Raw genomic sequence first — 22,232 nt, forward strand, 5'->3', positions numbered from 1 at the left:
CAGTCTGTCACTGCCCTCTCTCAAGTTCCCAGTCTGTCACTGCCCTCTCTCAGGCTCCCAGTCTGTCACTGACCTCTCTCAGGTTCCCAATCTGTCACTGCCCTCTCTCAAGTTCCCAGTCTGTCACTGCCCTCTCTCAGGTTCCCAGTCTGTCACTGCCCTCTCTCAAGTTCCCAGTCTGTCACTGCCCTCTCTCAGGTTCGCAATCTGTCACTGCCATCTCTCAAGTTCCCAGTCTGTCACTGCCCTCTCTCAAGTTCCCAGTCTGTCACTGCCCTCTCTCAGGTTCCCAGTCTGTCACTGCCCTCTCTCAAGTTCCCAGTCTGTCACTGCCCTCTCTCGGGCTCCCAGTCTGTCACTGCCCTCTCTCAGGTTTCCAGTCTGTCACTGCCCTCTCTCGGGCTCCCAATCTGTCACTGCTCTCTCTCAAGTTCCCAATCTGTCACTGCCCTCTCTCAGGCTCCCAGTCTGTCACTGCCCTCTCTCGGGCTCCCAGTCTGTCACTGCCCTCTCTCGGGTTCCCAATCTGTCACTGCCCTCTCTCAGGCTCCCAGTCTGTCACTGCCCTCTCTCAGGTTCCCAGTCTGTCACTGCCCTCTCTCAGGCTCCCAGTCTGTCACTGCCCTCTCTCAAGTTCCCAATCTGTCACTGCCCTCTCTCAAGTTCCCAGTCTGTCACTGCCCTCTCTCAGGTTCCCAGTCTGTCACTGCCCTCTCTCGGGTTCCCAGTCTGTCACTGCCCTCTCTCAGGTTCCCAGTCTGTCACTGCCCTCTCTCAGGTTCCCAGTCTGTCACTGCCCTCTCTCAGGCTCCCAGTCTGTCACTGCCCTCTCTCGGGTTCCCAGTCTGTCACTGCCCTCTCTCAGGTTCCCAGTCAGTCACTGCCCTCTCTCGGGTTCCCAGTCTGTCACTGACCTCTCTCAGGTTCCCAGTCTGTCACTGCCCTCTCTCAGGCTCCCAGTCTGTCACTGCCCTCTCTCAAGTTCCCAGTCTGTTACTGCCCTCTCTCAGGTTCCCAGTCTGTCACTGCCCTCTCTCAGGTTCCCAGTCTGTCACTGCCCTCTCTCAGGTTCCCAGTCTGTCACTGCCCTCTCTCAGGTTCCCAGTCTGTCACTGCCCTCTCTCAGGTTCCCAATCTGTCACTGCCCTCTCTCAGGTTCCCAGTCTGTCACTGCCCTCTCTTGGGCTCTCAGTCGCTTGCTCCCAGTCTGTGACTCCCTTCTCTCAGAGACAGACTAGAAGCCTGAGGGGGGAGTGAGAGACTGAGAGTTTGAGGGGAGCGTGAGAGACTGGGAGTCTGAGAGAGGGGGGATTGAGAGACTGGTAGTCTGAGAGGGGGGAGTGAGAGACTGGGAGTCTGAGAGAGGGGGGAGTGAGAGACTGGGAGTCTGAGGGGGGAGTGAGAGACTGGGAGTCTGAGAGGGGAGTGAGAGACTGGGAGTCTGAGAGGGGGGAGTGAGAGACTGGGAGTCTGAGGGGGGAGTGAGAGACTGGGAGTCTGAGAGAGGGGAGTGAGAGACTGGGAGTCTGAGAGAGGGGAGTCAGAGACTGGGAGTCTGAGGGGGGAGTGAGAGACTGGGAGTCTGAGAGAGGGGGGAGTGAGAGACTGGGAGTCTGAGAGAGGGGGGAGTGAGAGACTGGGAGTCTGAGGGGGGAGTGAGAGACTGGGAGTGTGAGTGGGGGGAGTGAGAGACTGGGAGTCTGAGAGAGGGGGGAGTGAGAGACTGGGAGTCTGAGAGAGGGGGGAGTGAGAGACTGGGAGTTTGAGAGGGGGGAGTGAGAGACTGGGAGCCTCTCTGGTATTATCTGGTATTATCCAATACCAGGCCCAGGGGAACGTGTTGATCTGTGGGGACCTCAATTCAAGAACGGGCGAAGAACCAGACTTCACCAATAATCAGGGAAACAATTACGTTTTCGGGAATAACCACTTTGACATCCCTTCCCTTCCATACAGGCATAACTGCGACAAGCAGTCAAATACCAACGGAAAACAGCTACTACAGCTCTGTCGAAACCTGGGTCTGTACATTGTCAATGGTAGGTTCATAGGAGACCTCCTAGGAAGATCGACCTATTGCTCACCTCTTGGCTGCAGCACAGTAGACTATATGATTACAGACTTAGACCCATCCTCTTTCAGAGCATTCACGGTCAAACCACAAACAACACTGTCAGATCACAGTCAAATTACTATGCTCCTCAAAAAGACAGAAACAAACAACATAGAAACACAACCCAGTAAACTGTACAACACCAAAAAATCGTACAGATGGGCCAAAAACGACACGGAAAAATACCAGAAAACAATTAGCAATGCATCAACTCAAGCTCTCTTAGACACCTTTCTGGATAACATATACACTCACAATAAAGAAGGCGTAAACCGGGCAGTTAGTAAACTAGACAATATTTTTGATAATTTGGCAACAAATGCAAACTTGAAAGCTCGCAAGAACAAACCCAAAACAAAAAACTATGAAAAATGGTTTGACCGAGATTGCCATAACATGAGGAAGAAACTTAGAAAATTATCAAACCAAAAACACAGACATCCAGAAAACGAGGAACTACGCCTTACTTATTGTCAGACACTAACACAATACAGAAACACACTCAGAACCAAAAAAGAGCAATATATTAAGAATACACTCAGCTCCATGGAGGAATCCATTGATTCCAATTGTTTCTGGGAAAACTTGAAAACACTACACAAAAAACAACACGACGATTTGGCCATTCAAAATGGGGACACATGGGTAAACCACTTTGAAAAATTATACCAGAAAAACACACTAAGACCAGAGCAACACCAAATATGCAAAAAACTGGAAAAGCTAGAAATGGCCATAAAAGATAACCAAAACCCGCTAGACGCCATAATAACAGAAAAAGAACTTCTTGAAAAACTCAAGGACCTGCGACCAGGAAAAGCCTGCGGGACAGACGGCATACTAAACGAGATGATTAAATACACAGACAACAAAATGAAACTGGCTATCCTAAAGCTCTTCAACTTGGTTCTGAGTGTCGGTTATTTCCCTGATATCTGGAACAAAGGACTCATAACGCCCATATACAAAAGTGGGGACAAAATCGACCCAAACAACTATCGAGGCATCTGTGTAAACAGTAACCTGGGGAAGGTATTCTGTAGCATCATAAACAAAAGACTTATAAACTTCCTTGAGGAGCACAATGTCTTGAGTAAAAGCCAAATTGGATTCCTGCCAAACTATAGAACATCCGATCATATCTTCACCCTACAGACCCTAATTGACAAACACGTTCACCATAACAAAAGCAAAATCTACGCATGCTTTGTAGATTTCCAGAAGGCTTTCGACTCCATCTGGCATGACGGTTTATTCCTGAAACTTATCGAAAGCGGGGTAGGAGGGAAAACATATGATGTAATTAAATCAATGTATACAAACAACAAATGTGCAGTTAAAATTGGAGACAAACAAACAAAATACTTCCCACAGGGGCGGGGGGTGACGCAGGGCTCGCCAATCTCACCGACACTCTTTAATATTTACATAAATGGATTGGCAAAACTACTTGAACAATCTACAGCACCCGGCCTCACCCTATATGAATCCAAGGTTAAATTCCTCCTCTATGCAGACGACCTGGTTCTGCTGTCACCAACTAAAGAGGGGCTACAGCAGAACCTGGACCTGCTGGAGTCGTACTGCCAGACTTGGGCCCTGACGATAAATCCCCAAAAAACCAAAGTCCTTGTGTTCCAGCAAAGATCCAAACATCAGGGACCCAAAATAAATTTCACAGTAGGAACAACCAAAATTGAACAAACCACTAACTACACATACTTGGGCTTAAAAATCAGTTCTACGGGAAACTTCAAACTGGCTGTGAATGAACTGAAAGAGAAAGCAAGAAGGGCTTTCTATGCCATCAAAAAATCAATCCAAATAGAAATCCCAATTAGCATTTGGCTCAAAATTTTCAAATCAGTAATTGAACCAATTGCACTCTATGGCAGTGAGGTGAACCAATTGCACTCTATGGCAGTGAGGTATGGGGACCGCTAACTCAACAAGAATTTACAAAATGGGACAAACACCCAATTGAGATCCTACATGCAGAATTCTGTAAAAGTATCCTCCGGACTCAAAGGAAAACAGTAAACAATGCATGCAGGGCGGAACTAGGCCAATATCCATTAATAATCACTATCCAAAAAAGAGCCACCAAATTTTGGAATCACCTACAAATGAGCAATCCCCAATGCTATCACTACGACGCCCTGAAATGCCAAGAGCTGACCATAAAGAAGAATACCCTCAGTCAACTAGTCCTGGGACTCAGTGAAGTAACTACTAACAATACTAACAATAACCAGCCCCAGGACAGTGACAGGGTAACACAAAGAATTTGACCCAACACAATCGTCGCTAAGCAAAAGGAAAAATATCTGACATATTGGGCAGAAACAACAAAAACCCAAAGCAAACTCAATTGCTACTTGGCCCTAAACAGACAATACAACATAGCTGATTACCTGACCATGGTAAAGGATAACAAACTGAGAAGAACCTTGACAAGGTACAGACTTAGCGAACATAGCCTAGCGATCGAAAAAGGCAGACACAGGCAGACCAGGCTGCCAAGAGAAGGCAGGATATGCTCTCACTGCAGTCAGGGAGTAATGGAGACAGAGATGCACTTCCTCACAGCCTGCGGAAAATATCAGGGCATCAGGGAGAATTTCTACCAAAAATTCTCACAAATATGCCCTGATTTCAGAAATCTGAATGACAACCAAAAACTCCCATTCCTACTGGGAGAGGAGAGAAGCTGTGTAACACTGGCGGCACACTATGTTACAGCTTGCCATGAACAGAGGGACAACCAGTAAACTAAGAAATGAATATATATAAACAATGCGAATGTATATTTATACACTCAGGGATATACCTGTTTATATACTGTATGAATAGAACTGCGTTTATGTGCTAAACCATAAATGTATTTTGATGCTTTGGCAACATAAGATGTAACTTATCATGCCAATAAAGTGATTTGAATTGTGAATTGTGAATTGTGAGAGAGGGGGGAGTGAGAGACTGGGAGTCTGAGGGGGGAGTGAGAGACTGGGAGTCTGAGAGGAGCGTGAGAGACTGGGAGTCTGAGGGGGGAGTGAGAGACTGGGAGTCTGAGAGAGGGGAGTGAGAGACTGGGAGTCTGAGGGGGGAGTGAGAGACTGGGAGTCTGAGGGGGGAGTGAGAGACTGGGAGTCTGAGGGGGGAGTGAGAGACTGGGAGTCTGAGGGGGGAGTGAGAGACTGGGAGTCTGAGGGGGGAGTGAGAGACTGGGAGTCTGAGAGAGGGGGGAGTGAGAGACTGGGAGTCTGAGTGGGGAGACAGAGACTGGGAGTCTGAGGGGGGGGAGTGAGAGATTGGGAGTCTGAGTGGGGAGAGAGAGACTGGGAGCCTGAGGGGGGAGTGAGAGTCTGGGAGTCTGAGGGGGGAGTGAGAGACTGGGAGTCTGAGAGGGGGGAGTGAGAGACTGGGAGTCTGAGGAGGGAGTGAGAGACTGGGAGTCTGAGGAGGGAGAGAGAGACTAGGAGTCTGAGTGGGGGAGTGAGAGACTGGGAGTCTGAGGAGGGAGAGAGAGACTGGGAGTCTGAGGGGGGAGTGAGAGACTGGGAGTCTGAGGGGGGGAGTGAGAGACTGGGAGTCTGAGAGGGGGGAGTGAGAGACTGGGAGTCTGAGGGGGGAGTGAGAGACTGGGAGTCTGAGAGGGGGAGTGAGAGACTGGGAGTCTGAGGGGGGAGTGAGAGACTGGGAGTCTGAGAGGGGAGTGAGAGACTGGGAATCTGAGGGGTGAGTGATAGACTGGGAGTCTGAGGGGGGAGTGAGAGACTGGGAGTCTGAGGGGGGAGTGAGAGACTGGGAGTCTGAGGGGGGAGTGAGAGACTGGGAGTCTGAGGGGGGAGTGAGAGACTGGGAGTCTGAGGGGGTGTGAGAGACTGGGAGTCTGAGAGAGGGGGGAGTGAGAGACTGGGAATCTGAGGGGGGAGTGAGAGACTGGGAGTCTGAGGGGAGAGTGAGAGACTGGGAGTCTGAGGGGGGAGAGAGAGACTGGTAGTCTGAGGGGGGAGTGAGAGACTGGGAGTCTGAGGGCGGAGTGAGAGACTGGGAGTCTGAGGGGGTGTGAGAGACTGGGAGTCTGAGGGGGGAGTGAGAGACTGGGAGTCTGAGGGGGGAGTGAGAGACTGGGAGTCTGAGGGGGGAGTGAGAGACTGGGAGTCTGAGGGGGGAGTGAGAGACTGGGAGTCTGAGGGGGGAGTGAGAGACTGGGAGTCTGAGGGGGTGTGAGAGACTGGGAGTCTGAGAGAGGGGGGAGTGAGAGACTGGGAGTCTGAGAGAGGGGGGAGTGAGAGACTGGGAGTCTGAGGGGGGGAGTGAGAGACTGGGAGTCTGAGGGGGGGGAGTGAGAGACTGGGAGTCTGAGGGGGGAGTGAGAGACTGGGAGTCTGAGGGGGGAGTGAGAGACTGGGAGTCTGAGGGGGGAGTGAGAGACTGGGAGTCTGAGAGAGGGGGGAGTGAGAGACTGGGAGTCTGAGAGGAGCGTGAGAGACTGGGAGTCTGAGGGGGGAGTGAGAGACTGGGAGTCTGAGAGAGGGGAGTGAGAGACTGGGAGTCTGAGGGGGGAGTGAGAGACTGGGAGTCTGAGGGGGGAGTGAGAGACTGGGAGTCTGAGGGGGGAGTGAGAGACTGGGAGTCTGAGGGGGGAGTGAGAGACTGGGAGTCTGAGAGAGGGGGGAGTGAGAGACTGGGAGTCTGAGTGGGGAGACAGAGACTGGGAGTCTGAGGGGGGGAGTGAGAGACTGGGAGTCTGAGGGGGTGTGAGAGACTGGGAGTCTGAGGGGGGGAGTGAGAGACTGGGAGTCTGAGGGGGGAGTGAGAGACTGGGAGTCTGAGGGGGGAGTGAGAGACTGGGAGTCTGAGGGGGGAGTGAGAGACTGGGAGTCAGAGAGGGGAGTGAGAGACTGGGAGTCTGAGTGGGGAGAGAGAGACTGGGAGTCTGAGGGGGGAGTGAGAGTCTGGGAGTCTGAGGGGGGAGTGAGAGATTGGGAGTCTGAGTGGGGGAGTGAGAGACTGGGAGTCTGAGGAGGGAGTGAGACTGGGAGTCTGAGAGAGGGAGTGAGAGACTGGGAGTCTGAGGAGGGAGTGAGAGACTGGGAGTCTGAGGAGGGGAGTGAGAGACTGGGAGTCTGAGTGGGGGAGTGAGAGACTGGGAGTCTGAGGAGGGAGTGTGAGAGACTGGGAGTCTGAGGAGGGAGAGAGAGACTGGGAGTCTGAGGGGGGAGTGAGAGACTGGGAGTCTGAGAGGGGGAGTGAGAGACTGGGAGTCTGAGAGGGGGGAGTGAGAGACTGGGAGTCTGAGGGGGGAGTGAGAGACTGGGAGTCTGAGAGGGGGAGTGAGAGACTGGGAGTCTGAGAGGGGAGTGAGAGACTGGGAGTCTGAGGGGGGAGTGAGAGACTGGGAGTCTGAGGGGGGAGTGAGAGACTGGGAGTCTGAGAGAGGGGGGAGTGAGAGACTGGGAATCTGAGGGGTGAGTGAGAGACTGGGAGTCTGAGGGGGGAGTGAGAGTTTGGGAGTCTGAGGGGGTGTGAGAGACTGGGAGTCTGAGGGGGGAGTGAGAGACTGGGAGTTTGAGAGGGGGGAGTGAGAGACTGGGAGCCTGAGGGGGGAGTGAGAGACTGGGAGTCTGAGAGGGGAGTGAGAGACTGGGAGTCTGAGAGAGGGGGGAGTGAGAGACTGGGAGTCTGAGGGGGGAGTGAGAGACTGGGAGTCTGAGGGGGGAGTGAGAGACTGGGAGTCTGAGAGGGGGGAGTGAGAGACTGGGAGTCTGAGGGGGGAGTGGGAGACTGGGAGTCTGAGGGGGGAGTGAGAGACTGGGAGTCTGAGGGGGGAGTGAGAGACTGGGAGTCTGAGGGGGGAGTGAGAGACTGGGAGTCTGAGAGGGGGGAGTGAGAGACTGGGAGTCTGAGGGGGGAGTGAGAGACTGGGAGTCTGAGGGGGGAGAGAGAGACTGGGAGTCTGAGGGGGGAGTGAGAGACTGGGAGTCTGAGGGGGGAGTGAGAGACTGGGAGTCTGAGGGGGGAGTGAGAGACTGGGAGTCTGAGAGGGGGGAGTGAGAGACTGGGAGTCTGAGGGGGGAGTGAGAGACTGGGAGTCTGAGGGGGGAGAGAGAGACTGGGAGTCTGAGGGGGGAGTGAGAGACTGCGGGCTGGATTTTCATTGAGGAGGCGTGTAGGAGGCGGGACTACAACTTTTGGGGTTGTAGTCCCGTCTCCATCGAGTTCTAGCCAACCCACGCGATTTTCACTTGATTGACCTTGTTGAGCCCGCCCAGCGGGCTCAGCAGGCCAATTAAGGGTCACTCGGCAACAGGTGATGTCACAGATTGAAATTTCATCTGTCAAGAGCTTTTGACAGATGAAATATCAGCGTTTGACAGCTATTTGAAGTTGTCAAACACTGACAATCTGTACTCCAAGTTAATTCCTTCCTCTCAGGCTGATTTAGAGATCTCTCCAGAACAGAAAGCTGTATGTTGCAACTTTTGACAGCTCGCGGCCATTCTGCTTTCTGTGCCGGTGAGATGAGGGACTCCCGAGACCTGAAGGAAGGAAGGCTGTAAAGGTAAGTAAATGTAAGTAAAACTTCTTTAAACACTTTACACAGACCAAACACACTTACCTTTGCACTCATGCACCCATCACTCACCGGAACACCGGGCATCTTGAACCCTCCAAGCCCTTCAGCCTTACGGTCCGCCTCGCTAACTTGGCGTGGTTTGGAGCCATCGGGAATCCCAGACTTCAGCAATGAAAATAGGGATTAGGCTAAAAACTGCCTGTTAACTACTTAATCCCCTTCCCGCCTTGTGGAGGCGGGTCCAGCACAGGTCGGGTATCCGCCTCCTTTGAAACTGGCATGGGGGCGGGATGGGTTCGTGCCCCCCGATTTTGAGATTTTAATCCCCCACACGCCTCCAATCCCGCCTCCACGGCCCAATACAAATCTTGCCCTGGGAGTCTGAGAGGGGAGTGAGAGACTGGGAGTCTGAGAGAGGGGAGTGAGAGACTGGGAGTCTGAGGGGGGAGTGAGAGACTGGGAGTCAGAGAGGGGAGTGAGAGACTGGGAGTCTGAGAGAGGGGGGAGTGAGAGACTGGGAGTCTGAGGGGGGGGAGTGAGAGACTGGGAGTCTGAGGGGGGAGTGAGAGACTGGGAGTCTGAGGGGGGGAGTGAGAGATTGGGAGTCTGAGTGGGGAGAGAGAGACTGGGAGTCTGAGGGGGGAGTGAGAGTCTGGGAGTCTGAGGGGGGAGTGAGAGATTGGGAGTCTGAGTGGGGGAGTGAGAGACTGGGAGTCTGAGGAGGGAGTGAGACTGGGAGTCTGAGAGAGGGAGTGAGAGACTGGGAGTCTGAGGAGGGAGTGAGAGACTGGGAGTCTGAGGAGGGAGTGAGAGACTGGGAGTCTGAGTGGGGGAGTGAGAGACTGGGAGTCTGAGGAGGGTGTGAGAGACTGGGAGTCTGAGGAGGGAGAGAGAGACTGGGAGTCTGAGGGGGGAGTGAGAGACTGGGAGTCTGAGAGGGGGAGTGAGAGACTGGGAGTCTGAGAGGGGGGAGTGAGAGACTGGGAGTCTGAGGGGGGAGTGAGAGACTGGGAGTCTGAGAGGGGGAGTGAGAGACTGGGAGTCTGAGAGGGGAGTGAGAGACTGGGAGTCTGAGGGGGGAGTGAGAGACTGGGAGTCTGAGGGGGGAGTGAGAGACTGGGAGTCTGAGAGAGGGGGGAGTGAGAGACTGGGAATCTGAGGGGTGAGTGAGAGACTGGGAGTCTGAGGGGGGAGTGAGAGACTGGGAGTCTGAGGGGGTGTGAGAGACTGGGAGTCTGAGGGGGGAGTGAGAGACTGGGAGTTTGAGAGGGGGGAGTGAGAGACTGGGAGCCTGAGGGGGGAGTGAGAGACTGGGAGTCTGAGAGGGGAGTGAGAGACTGGGAGTCTGAGAGAGGGGGGAGTGAGAGACTGGGAGTCTGAGGGGGGAGTGAGAGACTGGGAGTCTGAGGGGGGAGTGAGAGACTGGGAGTCTGAGAGGGGGGAGTGAGAGACTGGGAGTCTGAGGGGGGAGTGGGAGACTGGGAGTCTGAGGGGGGAGTGAGAGACTGGGAGTCTGAGGGGGGAGTGAGAGACTGGGAGTCTGAGGGGGGAGTGAGAGACTGGGAGTCTGAGAGGGGGGAGTGAGAGACTGGGAGTCTGAGGGGGGAGTGAGAGACTGGGAGTCTGAGGGGGGAGAGAGAGACTGGGAGTCTGAGGGGGGAGTGAGAGACTGCGGGCTGGATTTTCATTGAGGAGGCGTGTAGGAGGCGGGACTACAACTTTTGGGGTTGTAGTCCCGTCTCCATCGAGTTCTAGCCAACCCACGCGATTTTCACTTGATTGACCTTGTTGAGCCCGCCCAGCGGGCTCAGCAGGCCAATTAAGGGTCACTCGGCAACAGGTGATGTCACAGATTGAAATTTCATCTGTCAAGAGCTTTTGACAGATGAAATATCAGCGTTTGACAGCTATTTGAAGTTGTCAAACACTGACAATCTGTACTCCAAGTTAATTCCTTCCTCTCAGGCTGATTTAGAGATCTCTCCAGAACAGAAAGCTGTATGTTGCAACTTTTGACAGCTCGCGGCCATTCTGCTTTCTGTGCCGGTGAGATGAGGGACTCCCGAGACCTGAAGGAAGGAAGGCTGTAAAGGTAAGTAAATGTAAGTAAAACTTCTTTAAACACTTTACACAGACCAAACACACTTACCTTTGCACTCATGCACCCATCACTCACCGGAACACCGGGCATCTTGAACCCTCCAAGCCCTTCAGCCTTACGGTCCGCCTCGCTAACTTGGCGTGGTTTGGAGCCATCGGGAATCCCAGACTTCAGCAATGAAAATAGGGATTAGGCTAAAAACTGCCTGTTAACTACTTAATCCCCTTCCCGCCTTGTGGAGGCGGGTCCAGCACAGGTCGGGTATCCGCCTCCTTTGAAACTGGCATGGGGGCGGGATGGGTTCGTGCCCCCCGATTTTGAGATTTTAATCCCCCACACGCCTCCAATCCCGCCTCCACGGCCCAATACAAATCTTGCCCTGGGAGTCTGAGAGGGGAGTGAGAGACTGGGAGTCTGAGAGAGGGGAGTGAGAGACTGGGAGTCTGAGGGGGGAGTGAGAGACTGGGAGTCTGAGAGAGGGGAGTGAGAGACTGGGAGCCTGAGGGGGGAGTGAGAGACTGGGAGTCTGAGGGGGGAGTGAGAGACTGGGAGTCTGAGGGGGGAGTGAGAGACTGGGAGTTTGAGAGAGGGGAGTGAGAGACTGGGAGTCTGAGGGGGGAGTGAGAGACTGGGAGTCTGAGGGGGGAGTGAGAGACTGGGAGTCTGAGGGGGGAGTGAGAGACTGGGAGTCTGAGGGGGGAGTAAGAGACTGGGAGTCTGAGAGAGGGGAGTGAGAGACTGGGAGCCTGAGAGAGGGGAGTGAGAGACTGGGAGTCTGAGAGAGGGGGGAGTGAGAGACTGGGAGTCTGAGAGAGGGGGGAGTGAGAGACTGGGAGCCTGAGAGAGGGGAGTGAGAGACTGGGAGTCTGAGGGGGGAGAGAGAGACTGGGAGTCTGAGGGGGGAGTGAGAGACTGGGAGTCTGAGGGGGGAGTGAGAGACTGGGAGTCTGAGGGGGGAGTGAGAGACTGGGGGTCTGAGGGGGGAGTGAGAGACTGGGAGTCTGAGGGTGGAGAGAGAGACTGCGAGTCTGAGGGGGGAGTGAGAGACTGGGAGTCTGAGGGGGGAGAGAGAGACTGGGAGTCTGAGAGAGGGGGGAGTGAGAGACTGGGAGTCTGAGAGAGGGGGGAGTGAGAGACTGGGAGTCTGAGAGAGGGGAGTGAGAGACTGGGAGTCTGAGGGGGGAGAGAGAGACTGGGAGTCTGAGGGGGGAGTGAGAGACTGGGAGTCTGAGGGGGGAGTGAGAGACTGGGAGTCTGAGGGGGGAGTGAGAGACTGGGGGTCTGAGGGGGGAGTGAGAGACTGGGAGTCTGAGGGTGGAGAGAGAGACTGCGAGTCTGAGGGGGGAGTGAGAGACTGGGAGTCTGAGAGAGGGGAGTGAGAGACTGGGAGTCTGAGGGGGGAGTGAGAGACTGGGAGTCTGAGGGGGGAGAGAGAGACTGGGAGTCTGAGGGGGGAGTGAGAGACTGGGAGTCTGAGGGGGGAGTGAGAAACTGGGAGTCTGAGAGAGGGGAGAGAGAGACTGGGAGTCTGAGGGGGGAGTGAGAGACTGGGAGTCTGAGAGAGGGGAGTGAGAGACTGGGAGTCTGAGGGGGGAGTGAGAGACTGGGAGTCTGAGGGGGGAGAGAGAGACTGGGAGTCTGAGGGTGGAGTGAGAAACTGGGAGTCTGAGAGAGGGGAGAGAGAGACTGGGAGTCTGAGGGGGGAGTGAGAGACTGGGAGTCTGAGGGGGGAGTGAGAGACTGGGAGTCTGAGGGGGGAGTGAGAAACTGGGAGTCTGAGAGAGGGGAGAGAGAGACTGGGAGTCTGAGGGGGGAGTGAGAGACTGGGAGTCTGAGGGGGGAGTGAGAAACTGGGAGTCTGAGAGAGGGGAGAGAGAGACTGGGAGTCTGAGGAGGGAGTGAGAGACTGGGAGTCTGAGGGGGGAGTGAGAGACTGGGATCGAAAAAGGTAGACACAAGCAGACCCGGCTACCAAGGGAGGACAGGATATGCTCTCACTGCAGTCAGGGAATGGTGGAGACAGAGATGCACTTCCTCACAGCTTGTAGAAAATATCAGGGCATAAGGGAGAATTTCTACCCAAAATTTACAAAAATATGCCCGGAATTCAGAAAATTGAATGACGACCAAAAACTCCCATACCTACTAGGGGAAGAGAGAAGTTGCATAACACTGGCGGCACACTATGTTACAGCTTGCCATGAACAGAGGGACAACCACTAAATATAAGATTAGAGTCATAGAGTTTTACAGCACAGAAAGAGGCCCTTCGGCCCATCGTGTCTGCGCCGCCCATCCATCCCTGTATATATATATATAAATTATATGAAAGTATATTTATACACTCAGGGATATATCTGTTTATACACTGTATGGATAGATCTGTATTTTTGTGAACAAACATGAATGTTTTCCAATGCTTTGGCAACATAAGATGTAACTTGTCATGCCAATAAAGCGATTTGAATTGAATTGAAATTGAGTCTGAGGGGGGAGTGAGAGACTGGGAGTCTGAGGGGGGAGTGAGAAACTGGGAGTCTGAGGGGGGAGCTCCATGGAGGAATCCATTGATTCCAATTGTTTCTGGGAAAACTTGAAAACACTACACAAAAAACAACATGACGATTTGGCCATTCAAAATGGGGACACATGGGTAAACCACTTTGAAAAATTATACCAGAAAAACACACTAAGACCAGAGCAACACCAAATATGCAAAAAACTGGAAAAGCTAGAAATGGCCATAAAAGATAACCAAAACCCGCTAGACGCCATAATAACAGAAAAAGAACTTCTTGAAAAACTCAAGGACCTGCGACCAGGAAAAGCCTGCGGGACAGACGGCATACTAAACGAGATGATTAAACACACAGACAACAAAATGAAACTGGCTATCCTAAAACTCTTCAACTTGGTTCTGAGTGTCGGTTATTTCCCTGATATCTGAAACAAAGGACTCATAACGCCCATATACAAAAGTGGGGACAAAATCGACCCAAACAACTATCGAGGCATCTGTGTAAACAGTAACCTGGGGAAGGTATTCTGTAGCATCATAAACAAAAGACTTATAAACTTCCTTGAGGAGCACAATGTCTTGAGTAAAAGCCAAATTGGATTCCTGCCAAACTATAGAACATCCGATCATATCTTCACCCTACAGACCCTAATTGACAAACACGTTCACCATAACAAAAGCAAAATCTACGCATGCTTTGTAGATTTCCAGAAAGCTTTCGACTCCATCTGGCATGACGGTTTATTCCTGAAACTTATCGAAAGCGGGGTAGGAGGGAAAACATATGATGTAATTAAATCAATGTATACAAACAACAAATGTGCAGTTAAAATTGGAGACAAACAAACAAAATACTTCCCACAGGGGCGGGGGGTGACGCAGGGCTCGCCAATCTCACCGACACTCTTTAATATTTACATAAATGGATTGGCAAAACTACTTGAACAATCTACAGCACCCGGCCTCACCCTATATGAATCCAAGGTTAAATTCCTCCTCTATGCAGACGACCTGGTTCTGCTGTCACCAACTAAAGAGGGTCTACAGCAGAACCTGGACCTGCTGGAGTCGTACTGCCAGACTTGGGCCCTGACGATAAATCCCCAAAAAACCAAAGTCCTTGTGTTCCAGCAAAGATCCAAACATCAGGGACCCAAAATAAATTTCACAGTAGGAACAACCAAAATTGAACAAACCACTAACTACACATACTTGGGCTTAAAAATCAGTTCTACGGGAAACTTCAAACTGGCTGTGAATGAACTGAAAGAGAAAGCAAGAAGGGCTTTCTATGCCATCAAAAAATCAATCCAAATAGAAATCCCAATTAGCATTTGGCTCAAAATTTTCAAATCAGTAATTGAACCAATTGCACTCTATGGCAGTGAAGTATGGGGACCGCTAACTCAACAAGAATTCGCAAAATGGGACAAACACCCAATTGAGATCCTACATGCAGAATTCTGTAAAAGTATCCTCCGGACTCAAAGGAAAACAGTAAACAATGCATGCAGGGCGGAACTAGGCCAATATCCATTAATAATCACTATCCAAAAAAGAGCCACCAAATTTTGGAATCACCTACAAATGAGCAACCCCCAATGCTATCACTACGACGCCCTGAAATGCCAAGAGCTGGCCATAAAGAAGAATACCCTCAGTCAACTAGTCCTGGGACTCAGTGAAGTAACTACTAACAATACTAACAATAACCAGCCCCAGGACAGTGACAGGGTAACACAAAGAATTCGACCCAACACAATCGTTGCTAAGCAAAAGGAAAAATATCTGACATATTGGGCAGAAACAACAAAAACCCAAAGCAAACTCAATTGCTACTTGGCCCTAAACAGACAATACAACATAGCTGATTACCTGACCATGGTAAAGGATAACAAACTGAGAAGAACCTTGACAAGGTACAGACTTAGCGAACATAGCCTAGCGATCGAAAAAGGCAGACACAGGCAGACCAGGCTGCCAAGAGAAGACAGGATATGCTCTCACTGCAGTCAGGGAGTAGTGGAGACAGAGATGCACTTCCTCACAGCCTGTGGAAAATATCAGGACATCAGGGAGAATTTCTACCAAAAATTCTCACAAATATGCCCTGAATTCAGAAATCTGAATGACAACCAAAAACTCCCATTCCTACTGGGAGAGGAGAGAAGCTGTGTAACACTGGCGGCACACTATGTTACAGCTTGCCATGAACAGAGGGACAACCAGTAAACTAAGAAATGAATATATATAAACAATGCGAATGTATATTTATACACTCAGGGATATACCTGTTTATACACTGTATGAATAGAACTGCGTTTGTGCTCAACCATAAATGTATTTTGATGCTTTGGCAACATAAGATGTAACTTATCATGCCAATAAAGCGATTTGAATTGTGAATTGTGAATTGAGTGAGAGACTGGGAGTCTGAGGGGAGAATGAGAGACTGGGGCAGGATTTTCAGTGGGCCGTGGAGGCGGGATTGGAGGCATGTGGGGGGTTAAAATCCCCAAATCGGGGGTCCCGACCCCATCCTACCCCCAACCCGCCTCCATGCCAGTTTTAAAGGAGGCGGGTACCCGCCCCGCGCTGGGACCCACCTCCCCGAGGCGGGAAGGGGATTAGTGCCAATTAACTGCCTGTTAACAGGTAGTTAACAGGTAGTTTTTAGCCTAATCCCTATTTTTAATGTTGAAGTGTGGGATTCCTGACGGCTCCAAACCACGCCAAGTTAGAGGAGGCGGACCGTCGGGATGAAGGGCTTGGAGGGTTCGAGCTGTCCGGTGTTCAGGTGAGTGATGGGTGCATGAGTGCAGAGGTAAGTGTGTTTGGCCTGTGTAAAGTGTTTAAAGTAGTTCTACTAACCTTTACTTACCTTTGCAGCCTTCCTTCCTCTGCTTTCTGTTCCGGGGAGATCTCTAAATCATCCTGAGAGGAAGGAATTAACCTGGAGTACAGATTGTCAGTGTTTGACAGCTTCAAACAGCTGTCAAATGCTGATATTTCATCTGTCAAATGGTCTTGACAGATGAAATTTCAATCTGTGATGTCACCTGTTGCCGGGTGGCCCTTAATTGGCCTGCTGAGCCCGCTGGGTGGGCTCAACAAAGTCAATCAAGTCTAAATCGCATGGGCTGGCTAGAACTCGATGGAGGCGGGACTACTACCTCAAAAGTTGTGGTCCCGCCTCCTACCCACCTCCTCAATGAAAATCCAGCACATGGTGTCTGAGAGAGGGGAGTGAGAGACTGGGAGTCTGAGGGGGGAGTGAGGGACTGTGAGTCTGAGGGGAGAGTGAGAGACTGGGAGTCTGAGGGAGGAGTGAGAGACTGGGAGTCTGAGAGAGGGGGGAGTGAGGGACTGGGGGTCTGAGGGGAGAGTGAGAGACTGGGAGTCTGAGGGAGGAGTGAGAGACTGGGAGTCTGAGAGAGGGGGGAGTGAGAGACTGGGGGTCTGAGGTGGGAGTGAGAGACTGGGGGTCTGAGGTGGGAGTGAGAAACTGGGAGTCTGAGGGGGGCGTGAGAGACTGGGAATCTGAGAGAGGGGGAGTGAGAGACTGCGGGCAGGATTTTCATTCAGGCGTCGGGTGGGAGGTGGGACTACAACTTTCGGGGTTGTAGTCCCGCCTCCATCAAGATGCGGCCAATCCACGCGATTTTAACTTGATTGACCTTGTTGAGCCTGCCCAGCGGGCTCAGTAGGCCAATTAAGGGCCACCCGGCAACAGGTGTCGTCCCAGATTGAAGTTTCATCTGTCAAGAGGTTTTGACAGATGAAATATCAGTGTTTCACAGCTGTTTGAAGCTGTCAAACACTGACAGTCTTACTTCTAACATGAGTCCTTCTCCACAGGCTCAGTTAGAAATCTCTCCTGCACAGAAAGCTGAAGGCTGTCACTTTTGACAGTTCGCAGCCATTCTGCTTTCTGTGCCGGTGAGATGAGGGACTCCTGAGACCTAAAGGAAGGAAGGCTGAAAAGGTATGTAAAACTTCTTTAATCACTTTAGACACACCAAACACACTTACCTTTGCACTCATGCACACATCACTCACCTGAACACTGACATCTCGACCCCTCCAAGTCCTTCAACCTGACGGTCCGCCTCTTCTAACTTGGCGTGGTTTGGAGCCGTCGGGAATCCCACACTTCAACATTAAAAATAGGGATTAGGCTAAAAACTACCTGTTAACAGGCAGTTAATTGGCACTAATCCCTTCCCGCCTCGGGTAGGCGGGTCCCAGTGCGGGGCGGGTACCCGCCTCCTTTGAAACTGACGTGGAGTCGTGTTTGGGTGCGGGATGGGGTCGGGACTCCTGATTTCGGGATTTTAACCTCCCCACGCCTCCAATCCCGACTCCACGGCCCAATGAAAGTCCTACCCTGTGAGTCTGAGAGAGGGGAGTGAGAGACTGGGAGTCTGAGAGAGGGGGGAATGAGAGACTGGGAGTCCGAGAGGGGCGAGTGAGAGACTGGGAGTCTGAGAGAGGGGGAGTGAGAGACTGGTTGTTGGAAAGAGACTTACAGTAGCAGCTCAAGGTTTTAACTAAATCTTCCAGACTTAGGCTGTACTTTAATTGACTCTCCAAGAAAAGGCCTCTTGGCCCACCCTGTGGCAGTTTTTGCGTTGCCTTGGGATCTCACTGTAACATCAGCCAAATATCTGAAGTTCTGTCGACGGCTCCTATTGAATGATTGGGCTGCGACAGGTGCATTGTTGTAATGTTGACCCTCGGCTTATACACGGGCCATAGAGTTTTCTGGGAGGGGGAGGAGGGGTGGAGTTTTAGCTAGAAAGTAGAGATGGGGGGTTTGTTGTTACGTGGTGTTCTTGGCCGATAGCTCTCGAGCTCCCCCGGTGCAGGGTGCTGTTTGGGACTGACTAACCGACTGTGTAATAAACGGTCGACCTTGTCCCGCTTTTTTAGTGCAACGCCACGTGTGGCCGGGGCAGGAAGACCCGAAGAATTCTGTGCGCTGGCTTAGAAAATGGAGCTTATAAGGAGTATGAGGAGAAACAGTGCGGACACTCCAAGAAGCCTGACGAGGAAGCGGCCTGTTTCGAGAGGCCCTGCTCAAAGTGGTTCAAAACATCCTGGTCGCAGGTAAGCAAACTCAATGGCCCCAGGTCATCAGGAAGCTGTCGTGACTCGCTGATTCATGTGAACAGAATGTAACCTCTCCCTACGGGTGCCGCAGCAAATTCAAGTCATCTTTGCTCTGTTGGTTTCTTAAATTCCTTTTTCTTTTTCTGCACAAGTTTCCTCCCTTTGTTTTCTTGTGATGTTTTCCTGGCATCTTGTTCCCCCTGCTCCTGTGCTCCTGTCAGTGTCCCAGTGGAACTAGGAGGTGCCAGGGAACATCAAGTTATGAAGTTCCTCTCCGATTCTCAACTGCATAAATCATTTAAAGCCAGTGGAAAGGTACAAAAGTAATCAAAAAGGCTAATAGAAAGTTGGCCTTTATCTCCAGGAGGCTGGAATACAACAACGACAACGGCTTGTATTTATATAGCACCTTTAATGCAGTAAAACGTCCCAAGGTGCTGCACAGGACTATTATAAGACAAAAAATTTGACACCGAACCACATAAGGAGAAATTAGGGCAGGTGACCAAAAGCTTGGTCAAAGAGGTAGGTTTTAAGGAGCGTCTTAATGGAGGAAAGAGAGGTAGCAAGTCGGAGAGGTTCAGGCAGGGAATTCCAGAGCTTAGGGCCTAGGCAACAGAAGGCACGGCCACCAATGGTTGAGCGATTATACTCAGGGATGCTCAAGAGGGCAGAATTAGAGGAGCGCAGATATCTCAGGGGGTTGTGGGGCTGAAGGAGATTACAGAGATAGGGAGGGGCGAGGCCATGGAGGGATTTGAAAACAAGGATGAGAATTTTGAAATTGAGGCGTTGCTTAACCGGGAGCCAATGTAGGTTGGCGAGCACAGGGGTGATGGGTGACTGGGACCTGGTGAGAGTTAGGACACGGGCAGCGAGTTTTGGATGACCTCAAGTTTACGGAGGGTAAAAAAGGAAGAAGTTTTGTTACAGTTGCACAGAGCTCTGGTTAGATTTCATCTGGAGTACTGTGTCCAGTTCTGGGCACTGCACCTCAGGAAGGATATATTGGCCTTGGAGGGCGTGCAGCGCCGATTCACCAGAATGATACCGGGGCTTAAAGGGCTAAATTATGAAGACAGGTTGCATGGACTAGGCTTTGTATATCCTTGATTATTAGAAGACGGAGGGGTGATCTGATCGAGTTATTTAGAAATGATTAAGGGATTTGATAGGGTAGATACAGAGAAACTATTTCCTCTGGTGGGGGAATCAAGAACAAAGGGACCGAAGTTTAAATTTAGAGCTAGGTCAATCAGAAGTGAAATCAGGAAGCACTTTTTCCACACCAAGGGTAATAGAAATCTGGAAAACTCTCCCCCAAAAGGCTGTGAATGCTGGATCAAGTAAAATTTCAAGAATGAGATAGATAGATTTTTTTGTTGGGTAAGGGTATCAAGGGATATGGAGCAATGGCAGGTAAATGGAGTTGAGGTACAGCTCAGCCATGATCTAATTGAATGGTGGGACACGCTTGAGGGGCTGAATGGCCTGCTCCTGTTCTTATGTTCATTCTTCCCCTCCCCCACCCACTGTGCTCCTCCAGTGGGAACTATCACATTCTCTGCTCGTTGAGTCTCAGATCAGGAAACCTGTCCCCTTCATTTCCCACTCTGCGATGCTGAACATTTACACTCTTACACTCACTCCCACACCGCTGTTGGTGTACTCCTATCACGGAGGTAAATCGCTGCCTCTGATGTTCCCCCAAGGATCTATCCTTGGCCCCCTCCTATTTCTCATCTACATGTTGTCCTTTGGTGACATCATCCAACAACACAGCATCAGTTTCCACATGTACGCCGACGACACCCAGCTCTACCTCACTACCTCTTCTCTCGACCCCTCCACGGTCTCTAAATTGTCAGACTGCTTGTCCGACATCCAGTTCTGGATGAGTAGAAATTTTCTTCAATTAAATATTGGGAAAACTGAAGCCATTGTTTTTGGTCCCCACCACAAATTCCGGTCCCTAGCCACTGACTCCATCCGTCTCCCTAACATCTGTCTGAGGCTGAACCACACTGTTCGCAACCTTGGTGTCATATTTGACCCTGAAATGAGCTTCCGACCACATATCCGCAGCATAACAAAGACCGCCTACTTCCACATCCATAACATTGCTCATCTCCGCCCTTGTCTCAGCTCATCCACTGCTGAAACCCTCATCCATGCCTTTGTTACCTCTAGACTTGACTATTCCAACACACACCTGGCTGGCATCCCACATTCTACCCTACATAAACTTGAGGTCATTCAAAACTCGTCTGCCCATGTCCTAACTCGCACCAAGTCCCGTTCGCCCATCACCCCTGTGCTCGCCGACCTACATTGGCTCCCAGTTAAGCAACGCCTCGATTTCAAAATTCACATCCTTGTTTTCAAATCCCTCCATGGCCTCGCCCCTCCCTATCTCTGTAATCTCCTTCAGCCCCACAACCCTCCGAGATATCTGCGCTCCTCTAATTCTGCCCTCTTGAGCATCCCGGATTATATTCGCTCAACCATTGGTGGTCATGCCTTCTGTTGCCTAGGCCCTAAGCTCTGGAATTCCCTGCCTTAACCTGTCCGCCTCGCTACCTCTCTTTCCTCCTTTAAGACGCTCCTTAAAACCTACCTCTTCGACCAAGCTTTTGGTCACCTGCTCTAATTTCTCCTTATGTGGCTCAGTGTCAAATTTTTTTGTGTTACTCATGTGCAGGGATGTTAAAGGTACTATATAAATATGTTGTTGTTGTTGTAAAACCGTAACTGTTATTCCCACTGTCCGCCATCGCCTGCCAGTATGGCAAACAGTTTAATCGCTTGTGGAGCAGGTACTGACAGGAAAGGAGAATCGGCCTGCATGGTCAGAAAAGGACTGTTCATATCACCAGGACCCACACATCAGGACCCTTCAAACTAAGTATTAACAGAATGATTATGTTAATCTACCATGTGATTTAAATCAAATATAAAATTAAAAGCTGTGGGATACGATCTATATAAACCTGTAGTGTTGAGTAATTCACTATTTGTGAGTTCTCAGGTCAGTCTCCTTGACGGAAATAAGTGGGTCAAAATAAAGGTGCATGTATAATGTACCTAGTTCATTCTATACCTGCATGAAGTGTCTGATGGGACAGTGTAGACCTTAACTGCACATCTAACCCATACTATACCTGGCCTGTGAGCGCCTGATGGGACAGTGTAGAGGGACCTTAACTCCACATCTAACCTATTCTGTGCCTGACCTGGGAGTGCCTCATTGGGTGGTAATGAGGGAACTGTATTCTGCACTTAACCCTTGCAAAATCTGAGCTGGAAGTGCTTGATGGACCTGTGTAGAAGGAGTTTTCTTTGAGTTATCCTTGAGCAGTGAATGCTTGATGGTGACACTGGGCAACTGGTCTATTCCTGGGCACTAGTATCCTTGATAGCAAAAAAAGTATTCCCTCTGTGACAGAAGAAAGTCACTTTATTTTGAAGTGGTACTGATGGAGCATTGGCACTTCAACTGGCCACAGATTGCTGTTACATTAGGCAACCTGCAGCTGGTGCTGTCTGATAAATAACTGCAGTCTTTGTCCTGCACAGTGCAGTAAAACCTGTGGCAGTGGAGTCCAGATTCGGGAGGTGAAATGCTACCAAGGAGATGAAGTTGGACAAGGATGCGATCCATCCACAAAACCAGAGGCAAAAGAGACGTGCGAGGTTCAGCTGTGTCCTACAGACGCACCTGGTAAGAATGAGTGCAGCATGCACATTGACTGCAGCATGCACATTGATATGCACAGCAGTCATCATGGGTGACTTTAATCTACAT

The 22,232-nt window shown here is 51.1% G+C and overlaps 1 protein-coding gene across 1 annotated transcript in view; it reads left to right on the top strand.

Moving 5' to 3' along the window:
• The window catches only part of LOC147121760 (ADAMTS-like protein 2), a 252,217-nt gene that overhangs the window by 223,004 nt on the left and 6,981 nt on the right, over window positions 1–22,232 (top strand). Inside the window, exons 16-17 of the mRNA XM_085977997.1 lie at window positions 18,248–18,424; window positions 22,004–22,148. Coding sequence (XP_085834123.1) covers window positions 18,248–18,424; window positions 22,004–22,148 — 322 coding nt within the window. The remainder of the gene's footprint in view (window positions 1–18,247; window positions 18,425–22,003; window positions 22,149–22,232) is intronic.

This window comes from Somniosus microcephalus, chromosome 3, assembly GCF_052327205.1.
Source record: "Somniosus microcephalus isolate GS21.2 chromosome 3, FLI_Smic_1.0, whole genome shotgun sequence".
NCBI classification, from domain to species: domain Eukaryota; kingdom Metazoa; phylum Chordata; class Chondrichthyes; order Squaliformes; family Somniosidae; genus Somniosus; species Somniosus microcephalus.